General features: G+C 67.8%; 1 protein-coding gene across 1 annotated transcript in view; it reads left to right on the forward strand.

Moving 5' to 3' along the window:
• The window catches only part of LOC138360429 (histone deacetylase 4-like), a 99,263-nt gene that overhangs the window by 53,587 nt on the left and 23,388 nt on the right, over positions 1 to 22,288 (forward strand). The window contains exons 4-5 of the mRNA XM_069320265.1: positions 2,019 to 2,168; positions 16,011 to 16,090. Of these exons, the coding sequence (XP_069176366.1) occupies positions 2,019 to 2,168; positions 16,011 to 16,090 (230 nt within the window). The remainder of the gene's footprint in view (positions 1 to 2,018; positions 2,169 to 16,010; positions 16,091 to 22,288) is intronic.

Here is a 22,288-nt window from a genome sequence, read left to right on the forward strand (position 1 = left end):
CTCTCTCTCTCCTCTCTCCCTCTCTCTCTCTCTCTCTCTCTCTCTCTCTCTCTCTCTCTCTCTCTCTCTCTCTCTCTCTCTCTCTCTCTCTCTCTCTCTCTCTCTCTCTCTCTCTCTCTCTCTCTCCTCTCTCTCTCTCTCTCTCTCTCTCTCTCTCCCTCTCTCTCTCTCTCTCTCTCTCTCTCTCTCTCTCTCTCTCTCTCTCTCTCTCTCTCTCTCTCTCTCTCTCTCTCTCTCTCTCTCTCTCTCTCTCTCTCTCTCTCGTGGTGTTGCATAACTATGTTCACTCAATGTTGTTCCTAGACCCTTCAAGTTGAATATTAAAGTCTGTGCCTTTGTTGTTGTTTATCTCGTTTTCTGTGTTCCGTCTCGGGTCTGTTTCCTCGTCTAGACGCTTTTCCGTACACTGTACACTCCCAGGGTAGACTACTGTACACTGTACACTCCCAGGGTAGACTACTGTACACTGTACACTCCCAGGGTAGACTACACTACACAGTACACTCCTAGGGTAGGATTCCTGGTTCAACCTTGACGCCGAGCGGACGTCTGGACGCCTCCTCCGCCTGGGAGCCACCGGATCACGTCCTGTTTTCGCGTTTTGGCTTTGCTACTGCCGTTTGGCATCCCTCTTCAACGGTCCGGTTGTATGACGCCCCGCGCACACATCGCCTTGGGTCACCGGATTGTTGGTAGATTTTTTTTTTTTTGGTGACGTGTTCTGGATGGTTCTCCCGGCGGGGTGACGGTGTTCGGGGGCCGGCTTGGCCGAGAGGTGCCGGGGGTTGGCGGGTCTTGGTGGGCTCCTGGTGTGCCCTCAGCCGTGGTGGGCTCCTGGTGTGTCCTCAGCCGTAGTGGGCTCCTGGTGTGTCCTCAGCCGTGGTGGGCTCCTGGTGTGCCCTCAGCCGTAGTGGGCTCCTGGTGTGTCCTCAGCCGTGGTGGGCTCCTGGTGTGTCCTCAGCCGTAGTGGGCTCCTGGTGTGTCCTCAGCCGTGGTGGGCTCCTGGTGTGTCCTCAGCCGTAGTGGGCTCCTGGTGTGTCCTCAGCCGTAGTGGGCTCCTGGTGTGTCCTCAGCCGTAGTGGGCTCCTGGTGTGTCCTCAGCCGTAGTGGGCTCCTGGTGTGTCCTCAGCCGTAGTGGGCTCCTGGTGTGTCCTCAGCCGTGGTGGGCTCCTGGTGTGCCCTCAGCCGTGGTGGTGGGCGGCCGGCTTCTGCTCGGCCGGAGGACACTGGATGACTTTTAGCGTTTTAGCTGGGGCCGAGTTCTTTGTTTTGCTACCTGGTGTTCTCTGTGAGGGGCGGGGCCGGTGCTTGTCACCCTGGGGCACTCCTGGGGGGCGCCCCAGTCACCTGCCTGACTGTGCGGTTATGTGCCGTATGGCATGTTAGTTTCTAGTGATTGGCGTCACTCGTTTTGCGATTAAGCTTGGCGTTTCACCTTTCCAGGCTTCGCGATTAATCCATCACGGGTACGTCGGGCCGCATCCGATCCCAGGGTCGTCGTCGCCCCTAAATCAACAACAACAACAACTCCCAGGGTAGACTACCGTACACTGTATACTCCCAGGGTAGACTACCGTACACTGTACACTCCCAGGGTAGACTACCGTACACTGTATACTCCCAGGGTAGACTACCGTACACTGTATACTCCCAGGGTAGACTACCGTACACTGTACACTCCCAGGGTAGACTACCGTACACTGTATACTCCCAGGGTAGACTACCGTACACTGTATACTCCCAGGGTAGACTACCGTACACTGTATACTTCCAGGGTAGACTACCGTACACTGTACACTCCCAGGGTAGACTTCATACACTTCCATATTGGCTCCGGCCATCATTAGCAGGGAGTTATATACTTGATTAATCCAAATTAAATAATTAACTGGAGTAAGTCACTCCAATGTGTGTGTGTGCGTGTATGTGTGCGCCTGTGACAGGCAAGAGGTGTCGGTATAAGCGTGCAGGAAGTAGCAACTCTGGCCATCAACTGCGCCTCTTCTCTATCTCCCAAGCAGCAGTACCTGGAGCAGCAGAGTCAACGGGCGGAGGAGGAGCGCCTCGAGAAGCAGCGGAAGGAGATAGAGCGGCTCGAGGCTCTCAAGAAGAAGGACAAGCATGAGCAGTCAGCCGTCGCCTCCTCCGAGGTCAAGCAGAGACTCCAGGTTAGTGCCAGGGTCACGGGGTGCTGGAGGGCCACGGGGTGCCGGAGGGCCACGGGGTGCTGGAGGGTCATGGGGTGCCGGAGGGTCACGGGGTGCTGGAGGGCCACGGGGTGCTGGAGGGTCACGGGGTGCCGGAGGGCCACGGGGTGCTGGAGGGCCACGGGGTGCTGGAGGGTCACGGGGTGCTGGAGGGCCACGGGGTGCTGGAGGGCCACGGGGTGCTGGAGGGCCACGGGGTGCTGGAGGGCCACGGGGTGCTGGAGGGCCACGGGGTGCCGGAGGGTCACGGGGTGCTGGAGGGTCACGGGGTGCTGGAGGGTCACGGGGTGCTGGAGGGCCACGGGGTGCCGGAGGGTCACGGGGTGCTGGAGGGTCACGGGGTGCTGGAGGGTCACGGGGTGCTGGAGGGTCACGGGGTGCTGGAGGGTCACGGGGTGCTGGAGGGTCACGGGGTGCTGGAGGGTCACGGGGTGCTGGAGGGCCACGGGGTGCTGGAGGGTCACGGGGTGCCGGAGGGTCACGGGGTGCTGGAGGGTCACGGGGTGCTGGAGGGCCACGGGGTGCTGGAGGGTCACGGGGTGCTGGAGGGTCACGGGGTGCTGGAGGGCCACGGGGTGCTGGAGGGTCACGGGGTGCCGGAGGGTCACGGGGTGCTGGAGGGTCACGGGGTGCTGGAGGGCCACGGGGTGCTGGAGGGTCACGGGGTGCCGGAGGGCCACGGGGTGCTGGAGGGCCACGGGGTGCTGGAGGGCCACGGGGTGCTGGAGGGCCACGGGGTGCCGGAGGGCCACGGGGTGCCGGAGGGTCACGGGGTGCCGGAGGGCCACGGGGTGCTGGAGGGTCACGGGGTGCCGGAGGGTCACGGGGTGCTGGAGGGCCACGGGGTGCTGGAGGGCCACGGGGTGCTGGAGGGCCACGGGGTGCTGGAGGGCCACGGGGTGCTGGAGGGCCACGGGGTGCCGGAGGGTCACGGGGTGCTGGAGGGCCACGGGGTGCTGGAGGGCCACGGGGTGCTGGAGGGCCACGGGGTGCTGGAGGGCCACGGGGTGCTGGAGGGCCACGGGGTGCTGGAGGGCCACGGGGTGCTGGAGGGTCACGGGGTGCCGGAGGGTCACGGGGTGCTGGAGGGCCACGGGGTGCTGGAGGGCCACGGGGTGCTGGAGGGTCACGGGGTGCCGGAGGGTCACGGGGTGCTGGAGGGCCACGGGGTGCTGGAGGGCCACGGGGTGCTGGAGGGTCACGGGGTGCCGGAGGGTCACGGGGTGCTGGAGGGCCACGGGGTGCTGGAGGGCCACGGGGTGCTGGAGGGCCACGGGGTGCTGGAGGGCCACGGGGTGCTGGAGGGCCACGGGGTGCCGGAGGGCCACGGGGTGCTGGAGGGTCACGGGGTGCCGGAGGGTCACGGGGTGCTGGAGGGCCACGGGGTGCTGGAGGGCCACGGGGTGCTGGAGGGCCACGGGGTGCTGGAGGGCCACGGGGTGCTGGAGGGCCACGGGGTGCTGGAGGGTCACGGGGTGCTGGAGGGCCACGGGGTGCTGGAGGGCCACGGGGTGCTGGAGGGTCACGGGGTGCTTGAGGGCCACGGGGTGCTGGAGGGTCACGGGGTGCTGGAGGGCCACGGGGTGCTGGAGGGCCACGGGGTGCTTGAGGGCCACGGGGTGCTGGAGGGTCACGGGGTGCTTGAGGGCCACGGGGTGCTGGAGGGTCACGGGGTGCTGGAGGGCCACGGGGTGCTGGAGGGCCACGGGGTGCCGGAGGGTCACGGGGTGCTGGAGGGTCATGGGGTGCCGGAGGGTCACGGGGTGCTGGAGGGCCACGGGGTGCTGGAGGGCCACGGGGTGCCGGAGGGTCACGGGGTGCTGGAGGGCCACGGGGTGCCGGAGGGTCACGGGGTGCTGGAGGGCCACGGGGTGCCGGAGGGTCACGGGGTGCTGGAGGGCCACGGGGTGCTGGAGGGCCACGGGGTGCTGGAGGGTCACGGGGTGCTGGAGGGTCACGGGGTGCTGGAGGGCCACGGGGTGCTGGAGGGCCACGGGGTGCCGGAGGGTCACGGGGTGCTGGAGGGCCACGGGGTGCTGGAGGGTCACGGGGTGCTGGAGGGCCACGGGGTGCCGGAGGGCCACGGGGTGCTGGAGGGTCACGGGGTGCTGGAGGGTCACGGGGTGCTGGAGGGCCACGGGGTGCTGGAGGGCCACGGGGTGCCGGAGGGTCACGGGGTGCTGGAGGGCCACGGGGTGCTGGAGGGTCACGGGGTGCTGGAGGGCCACGGGGTGCCGGAGGGTCACGGGGTGCTGGAGGGTCACGGGGTGCTGGAGGGCCACGGGGTGCCGGAGGGTCACGGGGTGCTGGAGGGTCACGGGGTGCTGGAGGGTCACGGGGTGCTGGAGGGTCACGGGGTGCCGGAGGGTCACGGGGTGCTGGAGGGTCACGGGGTGCTGGAGGGTCACGGGGTGCTGGAGGGCCACGGGGTGCTGGAGGGTCACGGGGTGCTGGAGGGTCACGGGGTGCTGGAGGGTCACGGGGTGCTGGAGGGCCACGGGGTGCTGGAGGGCCACGGGGTGCTGGAGGGTCACGGGGTGCTGGAGGGTCACGGGGTGCTGGAGGGCCACGGGGTGCTGGAGGGTCACGGGGTGCTGGAGGGCCACGGGGTGCTGGAGGGTCACGGGGTGCTGGAGGGTCACGGGGTGCTGGAGGGTCACGGGGTGCTGGAGGGTCACGGGGTGCTGGAGGGTCACGGGGTGCTGGAGGGTCACGGGGTGCTGGAGGGCCACGGGGTGCTGGAGGGTCACGGGGTGCTGGAGGGTCACGGGGTGCTGGAGGGTCACGGGGTGCTGGAGGGTCACGGGGTGCTGGAGGGTCACGGGGTGCTGGAGGGCCACGGGGTGCTGGAGGGTCACGGGGTGCTGGAGGGTCACGGGGTGCTGGAGGGTCACGGGGTGCTGGAGGGTCACGGGGTGCTGGAGGGCCACGGGGTGCTGGAGGGTCACGGGGTGCTGGAGGGTCACGGGGTGCTGGAGGGTCACGGGGTGCTGGAGGGTCACGGGGTGCTGGAGGGTCACGGGGTGCCGGAGGGTCACGGGGTGCCGGAGGGCCACGGGGTGCTGGAGGGTCACGGGGTGCTGGAGGGTCACGGGGTGCTGGAGGGCCACGGGGTGCTGGAGGGTCACGGGGTGCTGGAGGGCCACGGGGTGCTGGAGGGCCACGGGGTGCTGGAGGGTCACGGGGTGCTGGAGGGTCACGGGGTGCTGGAGGGTCACGGGGTGCTGGAGGGTCACGGGGTGCTGGAGGGTCACGGGGTGCTGGAGGGTCACGGGGTGCTGGAGGGTCACGGGGTGCCGGAGGGTCACGGGGTGCTGGAGGGCCACGGGGTGCTGGAGGGTCACGGGGTGCTGGAGGGTCACGGGGTGCTGGAGGGCCACGGGGTGCTGGAGGGTCACGGGGTGCTGGAGGGTCACGGGGTGCCGGAGGGTCACGGGGTGCTGGAGGGTCACGGGGTGCTGGAGGGTCACGGGGTGCTGGAGGGCCACGGGGTGCTGGAGGGCCACGGGGTGCTGGAGGGTCACGGGGTGCTGGAGGGTCACGGGGTGCTGGAGGGTCACGGGGTGCTGGAGGGCCACGGGGTGCTGGAGGGTCACGGGGTGCTGGAGGGTCACGGGGTGCTGGAGGGTCACGGGGTGCTGGAGGGTCACGGGGTGCTGGAGGGTAACGGGGTGCTGGAGGGTCACGGGGTGCTGGAGGGTCACGGGGTGCCGGAGGGTCACGGGGTGCTGGAGGGTCACGGGGTGCTGGAGGGCCACGGGGTGCTGGAGGGTCACGGGGTGCTGGAGAGTCACGGGGTGCTGGAGGGTCACGGGGTGCTGGAGGGTCACGGGGTGCTGGAGGGCCACGGGGTGCTGGAGGGTCACGGGGTGCTGGAGGGTCACGGGGTGCTGGAGGGTCACGGGGTGCTGGAGGGTCACGGGGTGCTGGAGGGCCACGGGGTGCTGGAGGGTCACGGGGTGCTGGAGGGTCACGGGGTGCTGGAGGGCCACGGGGTGCTGGAGGGCCACGGGGTGCTGGAGGGTCACGGGGTGCTGGAGGGCCACGGGGTGCTGGAGAGTCACGGGGTGCTGGAGGGTCACGGGGTGCTGGAGGGCCACGGGGTGCTGGAGGGTCACGGGGTGCTGGAGGGCCACGGGGTGCTGGAGGGTCACGGGGTGCTGGAGGGTCACGGGGTGCTGGAGGGCCACGGGGTGCCGGAGGGTCACGGGGTGCTGGAGGGCCACGGGGTGCCGGAGGGTCACGGGGTGCTGGAGGGTCACGGGGTGCTGGAGGGTCACGGGGTGCTGGAGGGCCACGGGGTGCTGGAGGGTCACGGGGTGCTGGAGGGTCACGGGGTGCCGGAGGGTCACGGGGTGCTGGAGGGCCACGGGGTGCCGGAGGGTCACGGGGTGCTGGAGGGTCACGGGGTGCTGGAGGGTCACGGGGTGCCGGAGGGTCACGGGGTGCTGGAGGGCCACGGGGTGCCGGAGGGTCACGGGGTGCTGGAGGGCCACGGGGTGCTGGAGGGCCACGGGGTGCTGGAGGGTCACGGGGTGCTGGAGGGCCACGGGGTGCTGGAGGGTCACGGGGTGCCGGAGGGTCACGGGGTGCTGGAGGGCCACGGGGTGCCGGAGGGTCACGGGGTGCTGGAGGGCCACGGGGTGCCGGAGGGTCACGGGGTGCTGGAGGGTCACGGGGTGCTGGAGGGTCACGGGGTGCTGGAGGGCCACGGGGTGCTGGAGGGTCACGGGGTGCTGGAGGGTCACGGGGTGCTGGAGGGTCACGGGGTGCTGGAGGGTCACGGGGTGCTGGAGGGTCACGGGGTGCTGGAGGGCCACGGGGTGCTGGAGGGTCACGGGGTGCTGGAGGGCCACGGGGTGCTGGAGGGTCACGGGGTGCTGGAGGGCCACGGGGTGCTGGAGGGTCACGGGGTGCTGGAGGGCCACGGGGTGCTGGAGGGTCACGGGGTGCTGGAGGGCCACGGGGTGCTGGAGGGCCACGGGGTGCTGGAGGGCCACGGGGTGCTGGAGGGCCACGGGGTGCTGGAGGGTCACGGGGTGCTGGAGGGCCACGGGGTGCTGGAGGGCCACGGGGTGCTGGAGGGCCACGGGGTGCTGGAGGGCCACGGGGTGCTGGAGGGCCACAGGGTGCTGGAGGGTCACGGGGTGCTGGAGGGTCACGGGGTGCTGGAGGGTCACGGGGTGCTGGAGGGCCACGGGGTGCTGGAGGGCCACGGGGTGCCGGAGGGTCACGGGGTGCTGGAGGGTCACGGGGTGCTGGAGGGCCACGGGGTGCTGGAGGGTCACGGGGTGCTGGAGGGTCACGGGGTGCTGGAGGGCCACGGGGTGCTGGAGGGCCACGGGGTGCTGGAGGGTCACGGGGTGCCGGAGGGTCACGGGGTGCTGGAGGGCCACGGGGTGCTGGAGGGCCACGGGGTGCTGGAGGGCCACGGGGTGCTGGAGGGTCACGGGGTGCTGGAGGGTCACGGGGTGCTGGAGGGTCACGGGGTGCTGGAGGGCCACGGGGTGCTGGAGGGCCACGGGGTGCTGGAGGGCCACGGGGTGCTGGAGGGTCACGGGGTGCTGGAGGGTCACGGGGTGCTGGAGGGTCACGGGGTGCTGGAGGGTCACGGGGTGCTGGAGGGTCACGGGGTGCTGGAGGGCCACGGGGTGCTGGAGGGTCACTGGGTGCTGGAGGGTCACGGGGTGCTGGAGGGTCACGGGGTGCTGGAGGGCCACGGGGTGCTGGAGGGTCACGGGGTGCTGGAGGGTCACGGGGTGCTGGAGGGCCACGGGGTGCCGGAGGGTCACGGGGTGCTGGAGGGTCACGGGGTGCTGGAGGGTCACGGGGTGCTGGAGGGTCACGGGGTGCTGGAGGGTCACGGGGTGCTGGAGGGTCACGGGGTGCTGGAGGGTCACGGGGTGCCGGAGGGTCACGGGGTGCTGGAGGGCCACGGGGTGCTGGAGGGCCACGGGGTGCTGGAGGGTCACGGGGTGCTGTAGGGTCATGGGGTGCTGGAGGGTCACGGGGTGCTGGAGGGTCACGGGGTGCCGGAGGGTCACGGGGAGCCAGTGCCACGGGGTGCTGGAGGGTCACGGGGTGCCAGGGTCACGGGGTGCTGGAGGGTCACGGGGTGCTGGAGGGCCACGGGGTGCTGGAGGGTCACGGGGTGCCAGGGCCACGGGGTGCTGGAGGGTCACGGGGTGCTGGAGGGTCACGGGGTGCTGGAGGGTCACGGGGTGCCGGAGGGTCACGGGGTGCTGGAGGGCCACGGGGTGCTGGAGGGCCACGGGGTGCTGGAGGGTCACGGGGTGCTGGAGGGTCACGGGGTGCTGGAGGGTCACGGGGTGCTGGAGGGTCACGGGGTGCCGGAGGGTCACGGGGTGCTGGAGGGCCACGGGGTGCTGGAGGGTCACGGGGTGCTGGAGGGTCACGGGGTGCCGGAGGGTCACGGGGTGCTGGAGGGTCACGGGGTGCTGGAGGGCCACGGGGTGCTGGAGGGTCACGGGGTGCTGGAGGGTCACGGGGTGCTGGAGGGTCACGGGGTGCCGGAGGGTCACGGGGTGCTGGAGGGCCACGGGGTGCTGGAGGGTCACGGGGTGCTGGAGGGTCACGTGGTGCCGGAGGGTCACGGGGTGCTGGAGGGCCACGGGGTGCTGGAGGGTCACGGGGTGCCGGAGGGTCACGGGGTGCTGGAGGGCCACGGGGTGCCGGAGGGTCACGGGGTGCCGGAGGGTCACGGGGTGCTGGAGGGCCACGGGGTGCTGGAGGGTCACGGGGTGCCGGAGGGTCACGGGGTGCCGGAGGGTCACGGGGTGCCGGAGGGTCACGGGGTGCTGGAGGGTCACGGGGTGCCGGAGGGTCACGGGGTGCCGGAGGGTCACGGGGTGCCGGAGGGTCACGGGGTGCCGGAGGGTCACGGGGTGCCGGAGGGTCACGGGGTGCTGGAGGGCCACGGGGTGCTGGAGGGTCACGGGGTGCTGGAGGGTCACGGGGTGCTGGAGGGTCACGGGGTGCTGGAGGGCCACGGGGTGCTGGAGGGTCACGGGGTGCTGGAGGGCCACGGGGTGCTGGAGGGTCACGGGGTGCTGGAGGGTCACGGGGTGCTGGAGGGCCACGGGGTGCCGGAGGGTCACGGGGTGCTGGAGGGTCACGGGGTGCTGGAGGGCCACGGGGTGCCGGAGGGTCACGGGGTGCTGGAGGGTCACGGGGTGCTGGAGGGTCACGGGGTGCTGGAGGGCCACGGGGTGCTGGAGGGCCACGGGGTGCTGGAGGGCCACGGGGTGCTGGAGGGTCACGGGGTGCTGGAGGGTCACGGGGTGCTGGAGGGTCACGGGGTGCTGGAGGGCCACGGGGTGCTGGAGGGCCACGGGGTGCTGGAGGGCCACGGGGTGCTGGAGGGTCACGGGGTGCTGGAGGGTCACGGGGTGCTGGAGGGCCACGGGGTGCTGGAGGGTCACGGGGTGCTGGAGGGCCACGGGGTGCCGGAGGGTCACGGGGTGCTGGAGGGTCACGGGGTGCTGGAGGGTCACGGGGTGCTGGAGGGCCACGGGGTGCTGGAGGGCCACGGGGTGCTGGAGGGCCACGGGGTGCTGGAGGGCCACGGGGTGCTGGAGGGTCACGGGGTGCTGGAGGGCCACGGGGTGCTGGAGGGCCACGGGGTGCTGGAGGGCCACGGGGTGCTGGAGGGCCACGGGGTGCTGGAGGGTCACGGGGTGCTGGAGGGTCACGGGGTGCTGGAGGGCCACGGGGTGCTGGAGGGTCACGGGGTGCTGGAGGGCCACGGGGTGCCGGAGGGTCACGGGGTGCTGGAGGGTCACGGGGTGCTGGAGGGCCACGGGGTGCTGGAGGGTCACGGGGTGCTGGAGGGCCACGGGGTGCTGGAGGGCCACGGGGTGCTGGAGGGTCACGGGGTGCTGGAGGGTCACGGGGTGCTGGAGGGGCACGGGGTGCTGGAGGGCCACGGGGTGCTGGAGGGCCACGGGGTGCTGGAGGGTCACGGGGTGCTGGAGGGTCACGGGGTGCTGGAGGGCCACGGGGTGCCGGAGGGTCACGGGGTGCTGGAGGGCCACGGGGTGCCGGAGGGTCACGGGGTGCTGGAGGGTCACGGGGTGCTGGAGGGCCACGGGGTGCCGGAGGGTCACGGGGTGCTGGAGGGCCACGGGGTGCCGGAGGGCCACGGGGTGCTGGAGGGCCACGGGGTGCCGGAGGGTCACGGGGTGCTGGGGGGTCACGGGGTGCTGGAGGGCCACGGGGTGCCGGAGGGTCACGGGGTGCTGGAGGGTCACGGGGTGCTGGAGGGTCAAGGGGTGCCAGAGGGTCACGGGGTGCCGGAGGGTCACGGGGTGCTGGAGGGCCACGGGGTGCCGGAGGGCCACGGGGTGCTGGAGGGTCACAGGGTACTGGAGGGTCACCGGGTGCTGGAGGGTCACGGGGTGCCGGAGGGTCACGGGGTGCTGGAGGGTCACGGGGTGCTGGAGGGTCACGGGGTGCCAGAGGGTCACGGGGTGCTGGAGGGCCACGGGGTGCTGGAGGGTCACGGGGTGCCGGAGGGTCACGGGGTGCTGGAGGGTCACGGGGTGCCAGAGGGTCACGGGGTGCTGGAGGGTCACGGGGTGCTGGAGGGCCACGGGGTGCTGGAGGGCCACGGGGTGCTGGAGGGCCACGGGGTGCCAGAGGGTCACGGGGTGCCAGAGGGTCACGGGGTGCCAGAGGGTCACGGGGTGCCGGAGGGCCACGGGGTGCCGGAGGGTCACTGGGGTGCTGGAGGGCCACGGGGTGCCGGAGGGTCACGGGGTGCTGGAGGGTCACGGGGTGCTGGAGGGTCACGGGGTGCTGGAGGGCCACGGGGTGCTGGAGGGTCACGGGGTGCTGGAGGGTCACGGGGTGCTGGAGGGTCACGGGGTGCTGGAGGGTCACGGGGTGCTGGAGGGTCACGGGGTGCTGGAGGGTCACGGGGTGCTGGAGGGTCACGGGGTGCTGGAGGGCCACGGGGTGCCGGAGGGTCACGGGGTGCTGGAGGGTCACGGGGTGCTGGAGGGTCAAGGGGTGCCAGAGGGTCACGGGGTGCCGGAGGGTCACGGGGTGCTGGAGGGCCACGGGGTGCCGGAGGGCCACGGGGTGCTGGAGGGTCACAGGGTACTGGAGGGTCACCGGGTGCTGGAGGGTCACGGGGTGCCGGAGGGTCACGGGGTGCTGGAGGGTCACGGGGTGCTGGAGAGCCACGGGGTGCTGGAGGGTCACGGGGTGCTGGAGGGTCACGGGGTGCTGGAGGGTCACGGGGTGCTGGAGGGTCACGGGGTGCTGGAGGGTCACGGGGTGCTGGAGGGTCACGGGGTGCTGGAGGGTCACGGGGTGCTGGAGGGCCACGGGGTGCCGGAGGGTCACGGGGTGCTGGAGGGTCACGGGGTGCTGGAGGGTCAAGGGGTGCCAGAGGGTCACGGGGTGCCGGAGGGTCACGGGGTGCTGGAGGGCCACGGGGTGCCGGAGGGCCACGGGGTGCTGGAGGGTCACAGGGTACTGGAGGGTCACCGGGTGCTGGAGGGTCACGGGGTGCCGGAGGGTCACGGGGTGCTGGAGGGTCACGGGGTGCTGGAGGGTCACGGGGTGCCAGAGGGTCACGGGGTGCTGGAGGGCCACGGGGTGCTGGAGGGTCACGGGGTGCCGGAGGGTCACGGGGTGCTGGAGGGTCACGGGGTGCCAGAGGGTCACGGGGTGCTGGAGGGTCACGGGGTGCTGGAGGGCCACGGGGTGCTGGAGGGCCACGGGGTGCTGGAGGGCCACGGGGTGCCAGAGGGTCACGGGGTGCCAGAGGGTCACGGGGTGCCAGAGGGTCACGGGGTGCCGGAGGGCCACGGGGTGCCGGAGGGTCACTGGGGTGCTGGAGGGCCACGGGGTGCCGGAGGGTCACGGGGTGCTGGAGGGTCACGGGGTGCTGGAGGGTCACGGGGTGCTGGAGGGCCACGGGGTGCTGGAGGGTCACGGGGTGCTGGAGGGTCACGGGGTGCTGGAGGGTCACGGGGTGTTGGAGGGTCACGGGGTGCTGGAGGGTCACGGGGTGCTGGAGGGTCACGGGGTGCTGGAGGGTCACGGGGTGCTGGAGGGTCACGGGGTGCTGGAGGGCCACGGGGTGCTGGAGGGTCACGGGGTGCTGGAGGGTCACGGGGTGCTGGAGGGTCACGGGGTGCTGGAGGGCCACGGGGTGCTGGAGGGCCACGGGGTGCTGCAGGGTCACGGGGTGCTGGAGGGCCACGGGGTGCTGGAGGGTCACGGGGTGCTGGAGGGCCACGGGGTGCTGGAGGGCCACGGGGTGCTGGAGGGTCACGGGGTGCTGGAGGGTCACGGGGTGCTGGAGGGCCACGGGGTGCCGGAGGGTCACGGGGTGCCGGAGGGTCACGGGGTGCCGGAGGGCCACGGGGTGCTGGAGGGTCACGGGGTGCTGGAGGGTCACGGGGTGCTGGAGGGTCACGGGGTGCTGGAGGGTCACGGGGTGCTGGAGGGCCACGGGGTGCTGGAGGGCCACGGGGTGCTGGAGGGTCACGGGGTGCTGGAGGGCCACGGGGTGCTGGAGGGTCACGGGGTGCTGGAGGGTCACGGGGTGCTGGAGGGTCACGGGGTGCTGGAGGGCCACGGGGTGCCGGAGGGTCACGGGGTGCCGGAGGGCCACGGGGTGCTGGAGGGCCACGGGGTGCCGGAGGGTCACGGGGTGCTGGAGGGCCACGGGGTGCTGGAGGGCCACGGGGTGCTGGAGGGTCACGGGGTGCTGGAGGGTCACGGGGTGCCGGAGGGTCACGGGGTGCCGGAGGGCCACGGGGTGCTGGAGGGTCACGGGGTGCCGGAGGGTCACGGGGTGCCGGAGGGTCACGGGGTGCTGGAGGGCCACGGGGTGCCGGAGGGTCACGGGGTGCTGGAGGGTCACGGGGTGCTGGAGGGTCACGGGGTGCTGGAGGGTCACGGGGTGCTGGAGGGTCACGGGGTGCTGGAGGGTCACGGGGTGCCGGAGGGTCACGGGGTGCTGGAGGGTCACGGGGTGCCGGAGGGTCACGGGGTGCCATAGGGTCACGGGGTGCTGGAGGGTCACGGGGTGCTGGAGGGTCACGGGTGCCGGAGGGTCACGGGGTGCCAGAGGGTCACGGGGTGCTGGAGGGTCACGGGGTGCTGGAGGGTCACGGGGTGCTGGAGGGTCACGGGGTGCTGGAGGGTCACGGGGTGCTGGAGGGTCACGGGGTGCTGGAGGGTCACGGGTGCTGGAGGGTCATGAGGGGTGACACATGTAAGGTGAGGCGTGACACATGTAAGGTGAGGCGTGACACATGTAAGGTGAGGCGTGACACATGTAAAGTGAGGCGTGACACATGTAAGGTGAGGTGTGACACATGTAAGGCGTGACACATGTAAGGCGTGACACATGTAAGGTGAGGCGTGACACATGTAAGGCGTGACACATGTAAGGTGAGGCGTGACACATGTATGGTGAGGCGTGATACATGTAAGGTGAGGCGTGACACATGTAAGGCGTGACACATGTAAGGCGTGACACATGTAAGGTGAGGCGTGACACATGTAAGGCGTGACACATGTAAGGTGAGGCGTGACACATGTATGGTGAGGCGTGATACATGTAAGGTGAGACGTGACACATGTAAGGCGAGGCGTGACACATGTAAGGTGAGGCGTGACACATGTAAGGCGTGACACATGTAAGGTGAGAAGTGACACATGTAAGGTGAGGCGTGACACATGTAAGGTGAGGCGTGACACATGTAAGGTGAGGCGTGACACATGAAAGGTGTGGCGTGACACATGTAAGGTGAGGCGTGACACATGTAAGGTGAGGCGTGATACATGTAAGGTGAGGCGTGACACATGTAAGGTGAGGCATGACACATGTGAGGCGTGACACATGTAAGGTGAGGCGTGACACATGTAAGGCGTGACACATGTAAGGTGAGGCGTGACACATGTATGGTGAGGCGTGACATATGTAAGGTGAGGCGTGACACATGTAAGGCGAGGCGTGACACATGTAAGGTGAGGCGTGACACATGTAAGGTGAGGCGTGACACATGTAAGGTGAGGCGTGACACATGTAAGGTGAGGCGTGACACATGTAAGGCGAGGCGTGACACATGTAAGGTGAGGCGTGACACATGTAAGGTGAGGCGTGACACATGTAAGGCGTGACACATGTAAGGTGAGACGTGACACATGTAAGGTGAGGCGTGACACATGTAAGGTGAGGCGTGACACATGTAAGGTGTGGCGTGACACATGTAAGGTGAGGCGTGACACATGTAAGGTGAGGCGTGACACATGTAAGGTGAGGTGTGACACATGTAAGGTGAGGCGTGACACATGTAAGGTGAGGCGTGACACATGTAAGGTGAGGCGTGACACATGTAAGGTGAGGCATGACACATGTAAGGTGAGGCATGACACATGTAAGGTGAGGCGTGACACATGTAAGGTGAGGCGTGACACATGTATGGTGAGGCATGACACATGTAAGGTGAGGCATGACACATGTATGGTGAAGCGTGACACATGTAAGGCGAGGCGTGACACATGTAAGGTGAGACGTGACACATGTAAGGTGAGGCGTGACACATGTAAGGTGTGACACATGTAAGGTGAGGCTTGACACATGTAAGGTGAGGCATGACACATGTAAGGTGAGGCATGACACATGTAAGGTCAGGCATGACACATGTAAGGTGAGGCGTGACACATGTAAGGTGTGACACATGTAAGGTGTGACACATGTAAGGTGTGACACATGTAAGGTGTGACACATGTAAGGCGTGACACATGTAAGGCGTGACACATGTAAGGTGAGGCGTGACACATGTATGGTGAGGCGTGACACATGTAAGGTGAGGCATGACACATGTAAGGTGAGGCGTGACACATGTAAGGTGAGGCGTGACACATGTATGGTGACGCATGACACATGTAAGGTGAGGCATGACACATGTAAGGTGAGGCGTGACACATGTAAGGTGAGGCGTGACACATGTAAGGTGAGGCATGACACATGTAAGGTGAGGCGTGACACATGTAAGATGAGGCGTGACACATGTAAGGTGAGGCGTGACACATGTAAGGTGTGACACATGTAAGGCGTGACACATGTAAGGTGAGGCGTGACACATGTAAGGTGAGGCGTGACACATGTAAGGCGTGACACATGTAAGGCGTGACACATGTAAGGTGAGGCGTGACACATGTAAGGTGAGGCGTGACACATGTAAGGTGTGACACATGTAAGGCGTGACACATGTAAGGTGAGGCGTGACACACGTAAGGTGTGACACATGTAAGGCGTGACACATGTAAGGCGTGACACATGTAAGGTGAGGCGTGACACATGTAAGGTGAGGCGTGACACATGTAAGGTGTGGCGTGACACATGTAAGGTGAGACGTGACACATGTAAGGTGTGGCGTGACACATGTAAGGCGTGACACATGTAAGGAGTGACACATGTAAGGCGTGACACATGTAAGGTGAGGCGTGACACATGTAAGGTGAGGTGTGACACATGTAAGGCGTGACACATGTAAGGCGTGACACATGTAAGGTGAGGCGTGACACATGTAAGGAGTGACACATGTAAGGTGAGGCGTGACACATGTAAGGTGAGGCGTGACACATGTAAGGCGTGACACATGTAAGGTGAGGCGTGACACATGTAAGGTGAGGCGTGACACATGTAAGGCGTGACACATGTAAGGCGTGACACATGTAAGGCGTGACACATGTAAGGCGTGACACATGTAAGGTGTGACACATGTAAGGCGTGACACATGTCTCACCCCACAGGAAGTGATCCTACAGAAGAAGCAGCGCGAAGCGGCGGCGGCGACGGGGGCGGCGGCGGGCTCCTCGAACCTGCGCAACTGGTGAGTGACACACCTGTAGCCTCTCACACACCTGTAGCCTCTCACACACCTGTCAGTAGCACACCTGTCAGTAGCACACTTGGCTTCTCACACACCTGTAGCCTTTCACACACCTGTCAGTAGCACACCTGTAGCCTCTCACACACTTGTAGCCTCTCACACGCCTGTCAGTAGCACACCTGTCAGTAACACACCTGAGGCCTCTGACACACCTGTTGCCTCTCACACACCTGCCAGTAGCACACATGAGGCCTCTGACACACCTGTAGCCTCTCACACACCTGTCTGTAACACCTGAGGCCTCTCACACACCTGTAGCCTCTCATACACCTGTCAGTACACACCTGAGGCCTCTGACACACCTGTAGCCTCTCACACACCTGTCAGTAAGACACCTGAGGCCTCTCACACACCTGTCAGTAACACACCTGAGGCCTCTCACACACCTGTCAGTAACACACCTGAGGCCTCTGACACACCTGTAGCCTCTCACACACCTGTCAGTAGCACACCTGAGGCCTCTCACACACCTGTAGCCTTTCACACACCTGTCAGTAACACCTGAGGCCTCTGACACACCTGTAGCCTCTCACACACCTGTCAGTAGCACACCTGAGGCCTCTCACACACCTGTAGCCTTTCACACACCTGTCAGTAACACACCTGAGGCCTCTAACACACCTGTAGCCTCTCACACACCTGTCAGTAGCACACCTGAGGCCTCTGACACACCTGTAGCCTCTCACACACCTGTCAGTAGCACACCTGAGGCCTCTGACACACCTGTAGCCTCTCACACACCTGTCAGTAACACACCTGAGGCCTCTGACACATCTGCTCCACAGCACAGGGACAATGATAGGAAGGATTATGAGAATGTTGACATTCAGAGAGCCCACACCTGCCCTACCAGGCCCCCACACCTGCCCTATCAGGCCCCCACACCTGCCCTATCAGGCCCCCACACCTGCCCTACAAGGCCCCCACACCTGCCCTACCAGGCCCCCACACCTGCCCTACCAGGCCCCCACACCTGCCCTACCAGGCCCCCACACCTGCCCTACCAGGCCCCCACACCTGCCCTACCAGGCCCACACACCACCTACCAGGCCCCCACACCTGCCCCACCAGGCCCCCACACACCACCTACCAGGCCCCCACACACCACCTACCAGGCCCCCACACACCACCTACCAGGCCCCCACACCACCTACCAGGCCCCCACACACCACCTACCAGGCCCCCACACCACCTACCAGGCCCCCACACCACCTACCAGGCCCCCACACACACCACCTACCAGGCCCCCACACACCACCTACCAGGCCCCCACACACCACCTACCAGGCCCCCACACACCACCTACCAGGCCCCCACACCACCTACCAGGCCCCCACACACCACCTACCAGGCCCCCACACCACCTACCAGGCCCCCACACTCCACCTACCAGGCCCCCACACCTGCCCTACCAGGCCCCCACACACCACCTACCAGGCCCCCACACACCACCTACCAGGCCCCCACACATCACCTACCAGGCCCACACACACCACCTACCAGGCCCCCACACACCACCTACCAGGCCCCCACACCACCTACCAGGCCCCCACACCACCTACCAGGCCCCCACACACCACCTACCAGGCCCCCACACACCACCTACCAGGCCCCCACACACCACCTACCTGGCCCACACACACCACCTACCAGGCCCCCACACACCACCTACCAGGCCCCCACACCACCTACCAGGCCCCCACACACCACCTACCAGGCCCCCACACCACCTACCAGGCCCCCACACACACCACCTACCAGGCCCCCACACACCACCTACCAGGCCCCCACACCACCTACCAGGCCCCCACACACCACCTACCAGGCCCCCACACCACCTACCAGGCCCCCACACACACCACCTACCAGGCCCCCACACACACCACCTACCAGGCCCCCACACACCACCTACCAGGCCCCCACACACCACCTACCAGGCCCCCACACACCACCTACCAGGCCCCCACACCTGCCCTACCAGGCCCCCACACACCACCTACCAGGCCCCCACACACCACCTACCAGGCCCCCACACACCACCTACCAGGCCCCCACACCACCTACCAGGCCCCCACACACCACCTACCAGGCCCCCACACCACCTACCAGGCCCCCACACACCACCTACCAGGCCCCCACACCTGCCCTACCAGGCCCCCACACACCACCTACCAGGCCCCCACACACCACCTACCAGGCCCCCACACACCACCTACCAGGCCCCCACACCACCTACCAGGCCCCCACACACCACCTACCAGGCCCCCACACCACCTACCAGGCCCCCACACACCACCTACCAGGCCCCCACACCACCTACCAGGCCCCCACACACACCACCTACCAGGCCCCCACACCTGCCCTACCAGGCCCCCACACACACCACCTACCAGGCCCCCACACCACCTACCAGGCCCCCACACACCACGTACCAGGCCCCCACACACACCACCTACCAGGCCCCCACACACCACCTACCAGGCCCCCACACACCACCTACCAGGCCCCCACACACCACCTACCAGGCCCCCACACACCACCTACCAGGCCCCCACACACCACCTACCAGGTCCCCACACACCACCTACCAGGCCCACACACACCACCTACCAGGCCCCCACACACCACCTACCAGGCCCCCACACACCACCTACCAGGCCCCCACACACACCACCTACCAGGCCCCCACACCTGCCCTACCAGGCCCCCACACACACCACCTACCAGGCCCCCACACACCACCTACCAGGCCCCCACACACCACCTACCAGGCCCCCACACCTGCCCTACCAGGCCCCCACACACACCACCTACCAGGCCCCCACACCACCTACCAGGCCCCCACACACCACCTACCAGGCCCCCACACCACCTACCAGGCCCCCACACACCACCTACCAGGCCCCCACACCTGCCCTACCAGGCCCCCACACACCACCTACCAGGCCCCCACACACCACCTACCAGGCCCACACACACCACCTACCAGGCCCCCACACACACCACCTACCAGGCCCCCACACACCACCTACCAGGCCCCCACACACACCACCTACCAGGCCCCCACACACCACCTACCAGGCCCACACACACCACCTACCAGGCCCCCACACCACCTACCAGGCCCCCACACTCCACCTACCAGGCCCCCACACACCACCTACCAGGCCCCCACACTCCACCTACCAGGCCCACACACACCACCTACCAGGCCCCCACACTCCACCTACCAGGCCCCCACACACCACCTACCAGGCCCCCACACACCACCTACCAGGCCCCCACACACACCACCTACCAGGCCCCCACACACCACCTACCAGGCCCCCACACACACCACCTACCAGGCCCCACACACACCACCTACCAGGCCCCCACACACCACCTACCAGGCCCCCACACACCACCTACCAGGCCCCCACACACCACCTACCAGGCCCCCACACACCACCTACCAGGCCCCCACACACCACCTACCAGGCCCCCACACACCACCTACCAGGCCCCCACACACCACCTACCAGGCCCCCACACACCACCTACCAGGCCCCCACACACCACCTACCAGGCCCCCACACACCACCTACCAGGCCCCCACACCACCTACCAGGCCCCCACACACCACCTACCAGGCCCCCACACACCACCTACCAGGCCCCCACACACACCACCTACCAGGCCCCCACACACCACCTACCAGGCCCCCACACACACCACCTACCAGGCCCCCACACCTGCCCTACCAGGCCCCCACACACACCACCTACCAGGCCCCCACACACCACCTACCAGGCCCCCACACACCACCTACCAGGCCCCCACACCTGCCCTACCAGGCCCCCACACACACCACCTACCAGGCCCCCACACCACCTACCAGGCCCCCACACACCACCTACCAGGCCCCCACACCACCTACCAGGCCCCCACACACCACCTACCAGGCCCCCACACCTGCCCTACCAGGCCCCCACACACCACCTACCAGGCCCCCACACACCACCTACCAGGCCCACACACACCACCTACCAGGCCCCCACACACACCACCTACCAGGCCCCCACACACCACCTACCAGGCCCCCACACACACCACCTACCAGGCCCCCACACACCACCTACCAGGCCCACACACACCACCTACCAGGCCCCCACACCACCTACCAGGCCCCCACACTCCACCTACCAGGCCCCCACACACCACCTACCAGGCCCCCACACTCCACCTACCAGGCCCACACACACCACCTACCAGGCCCCCACACTCCACCTACCAGGCCCCCACACACCACCTACCAGGCCCCCACACACCACCTACCAGGCCCCCACACACACCACCTACCAGGCCCCCACACACACCACCTACCAGGCCCCCACACACACCACCTACCAGGCCCCCACACACACCACCTACCAGGCCCCCACACACCACCTACCAGGCCCCCACACACACCACCTACCAGGCCCCCACACACCACCTACCAGGCCCCCACACACCACCTACCAGGCCCCCACACACCACCTACCAGGCCCCCACACACCACCTACCAGGCCCCCACACACCACCTACCAGGCCCCCACACACCACCTACCAGGCCCCCACACACCACCTACCAGGCCCCCACACACCACCTACCAGGCCCCCACACACCACCTACCAGGCCCCCACACCACCTACCAGGCCCCCACACACCACCTACCAGGCCCCCACACACACCACCTACCAGGCCCCCACACACCACCTACCAGGCCCCCACACCTGACCTACCAGGCCCCCACACACCACCTACCAGGCCCCCACACCACCTACCAGGCCCCCACACCTGCCCTACCAGGCCCCCACACACCACCTACCAGGCCCCCACACACCACCTACCAGGCCCCCACACACACCACCTACCAGGCCCCCACACACCACCTACCAGGCCCCCACACCACCTACCAGGCCCCCACACCTGCCCTACCAGGCCCCCACACACCACCTACCAGGCCCCCACACACCACCTACCAGGCCCCCACACTCCACCTACCAGGCCCACACACACCACCTACCAGGCCCCCACACTCCACCTACCAGGCCCCCACACACCACCTACCAGGCCCCCACACACCACCTACCAGGCCCCCACACACACCACCTACCAGGCCCCCACACACACCACCTACCAGGCCCCCACACACACCACCTACCAGGCCCCCACACACACCACCTACCAGGCCCCCACACACCACCTACCAGGCCCCCACACACACCACCTACCAGGCCCCCACACACCACCTACCAGGCCCCCACACACCACCTACCAGGCCCCCACACACCACCTACCAGGCCCCCACACACCACCTACCAGGCCCCCACACACCACCTACCAGGCCCCCACACACCACCTACCAGGCCCCCACACACCACCTACCAGGCCCCCACACACCACCTACCAGGCCCCCACACACCACCTACCAGGCCCCCACACACCACCTACCAGGCCCCCACACCACCTACCAGGCCCCCACACACCACCTACCAGGCCCCCACACACCACCTACTAGGCCCCCACACACACCACCTACCAGGCCCCCACACACCACCTACCAGGCCCCCACACCTGACCTACCAGGCCCCCACACACCACCTACCAGGCCCCCACACCACCTACCAGGCCCCCACACCTGCCCTACCAGGCCCCCACACACCACCTACCAGGCCCCCACACACCACCTACCAGGCCCCCACACACACCACCTACCAGGCCCCCACACACCACCTACCAGGCCCCCACACCACCTACCAGGCCCCCACACCTGCCCTACCAGGCCCCCACACACCACCTACCAGGCCCCCACACACCACCTACCAGGCCCCCACACACACCACCTACCAGGCCCCCACACACCACCTACCAGGCCCCCACACACCACCTACCAGGCCCCCACACCTGCCCTACCAGGCCCCCACACACACCACCTGGTAGGCCCCCACACACCACCTACCAGGCCCCCACACACACCACCTACCAGGCCCCCACACACCACCTACCAGGCCCCCACACACACCACCTACCAGGCCCCCACACACCACCTACCAGGCCCCCACACACCACCTACCAGGCCCCCACACACCACCTACCAGGCCCCCACACCT

This window comes from Procambarus clarkii, chromosome 1 (assembly GCF_040958095.1).
Source record: "Procambarus clarkii isolate CNS0578487 chromosome 1, FALCON_Pclarkii_2.0, whole genome shotgun sequence".
Classification (NCBI taxonomy): Eukaryota; Metazoa; Arthropoda; class Malacostraca; order Decapoda; family Cambaridae; genus Procambarus; species Procambarus clarkii.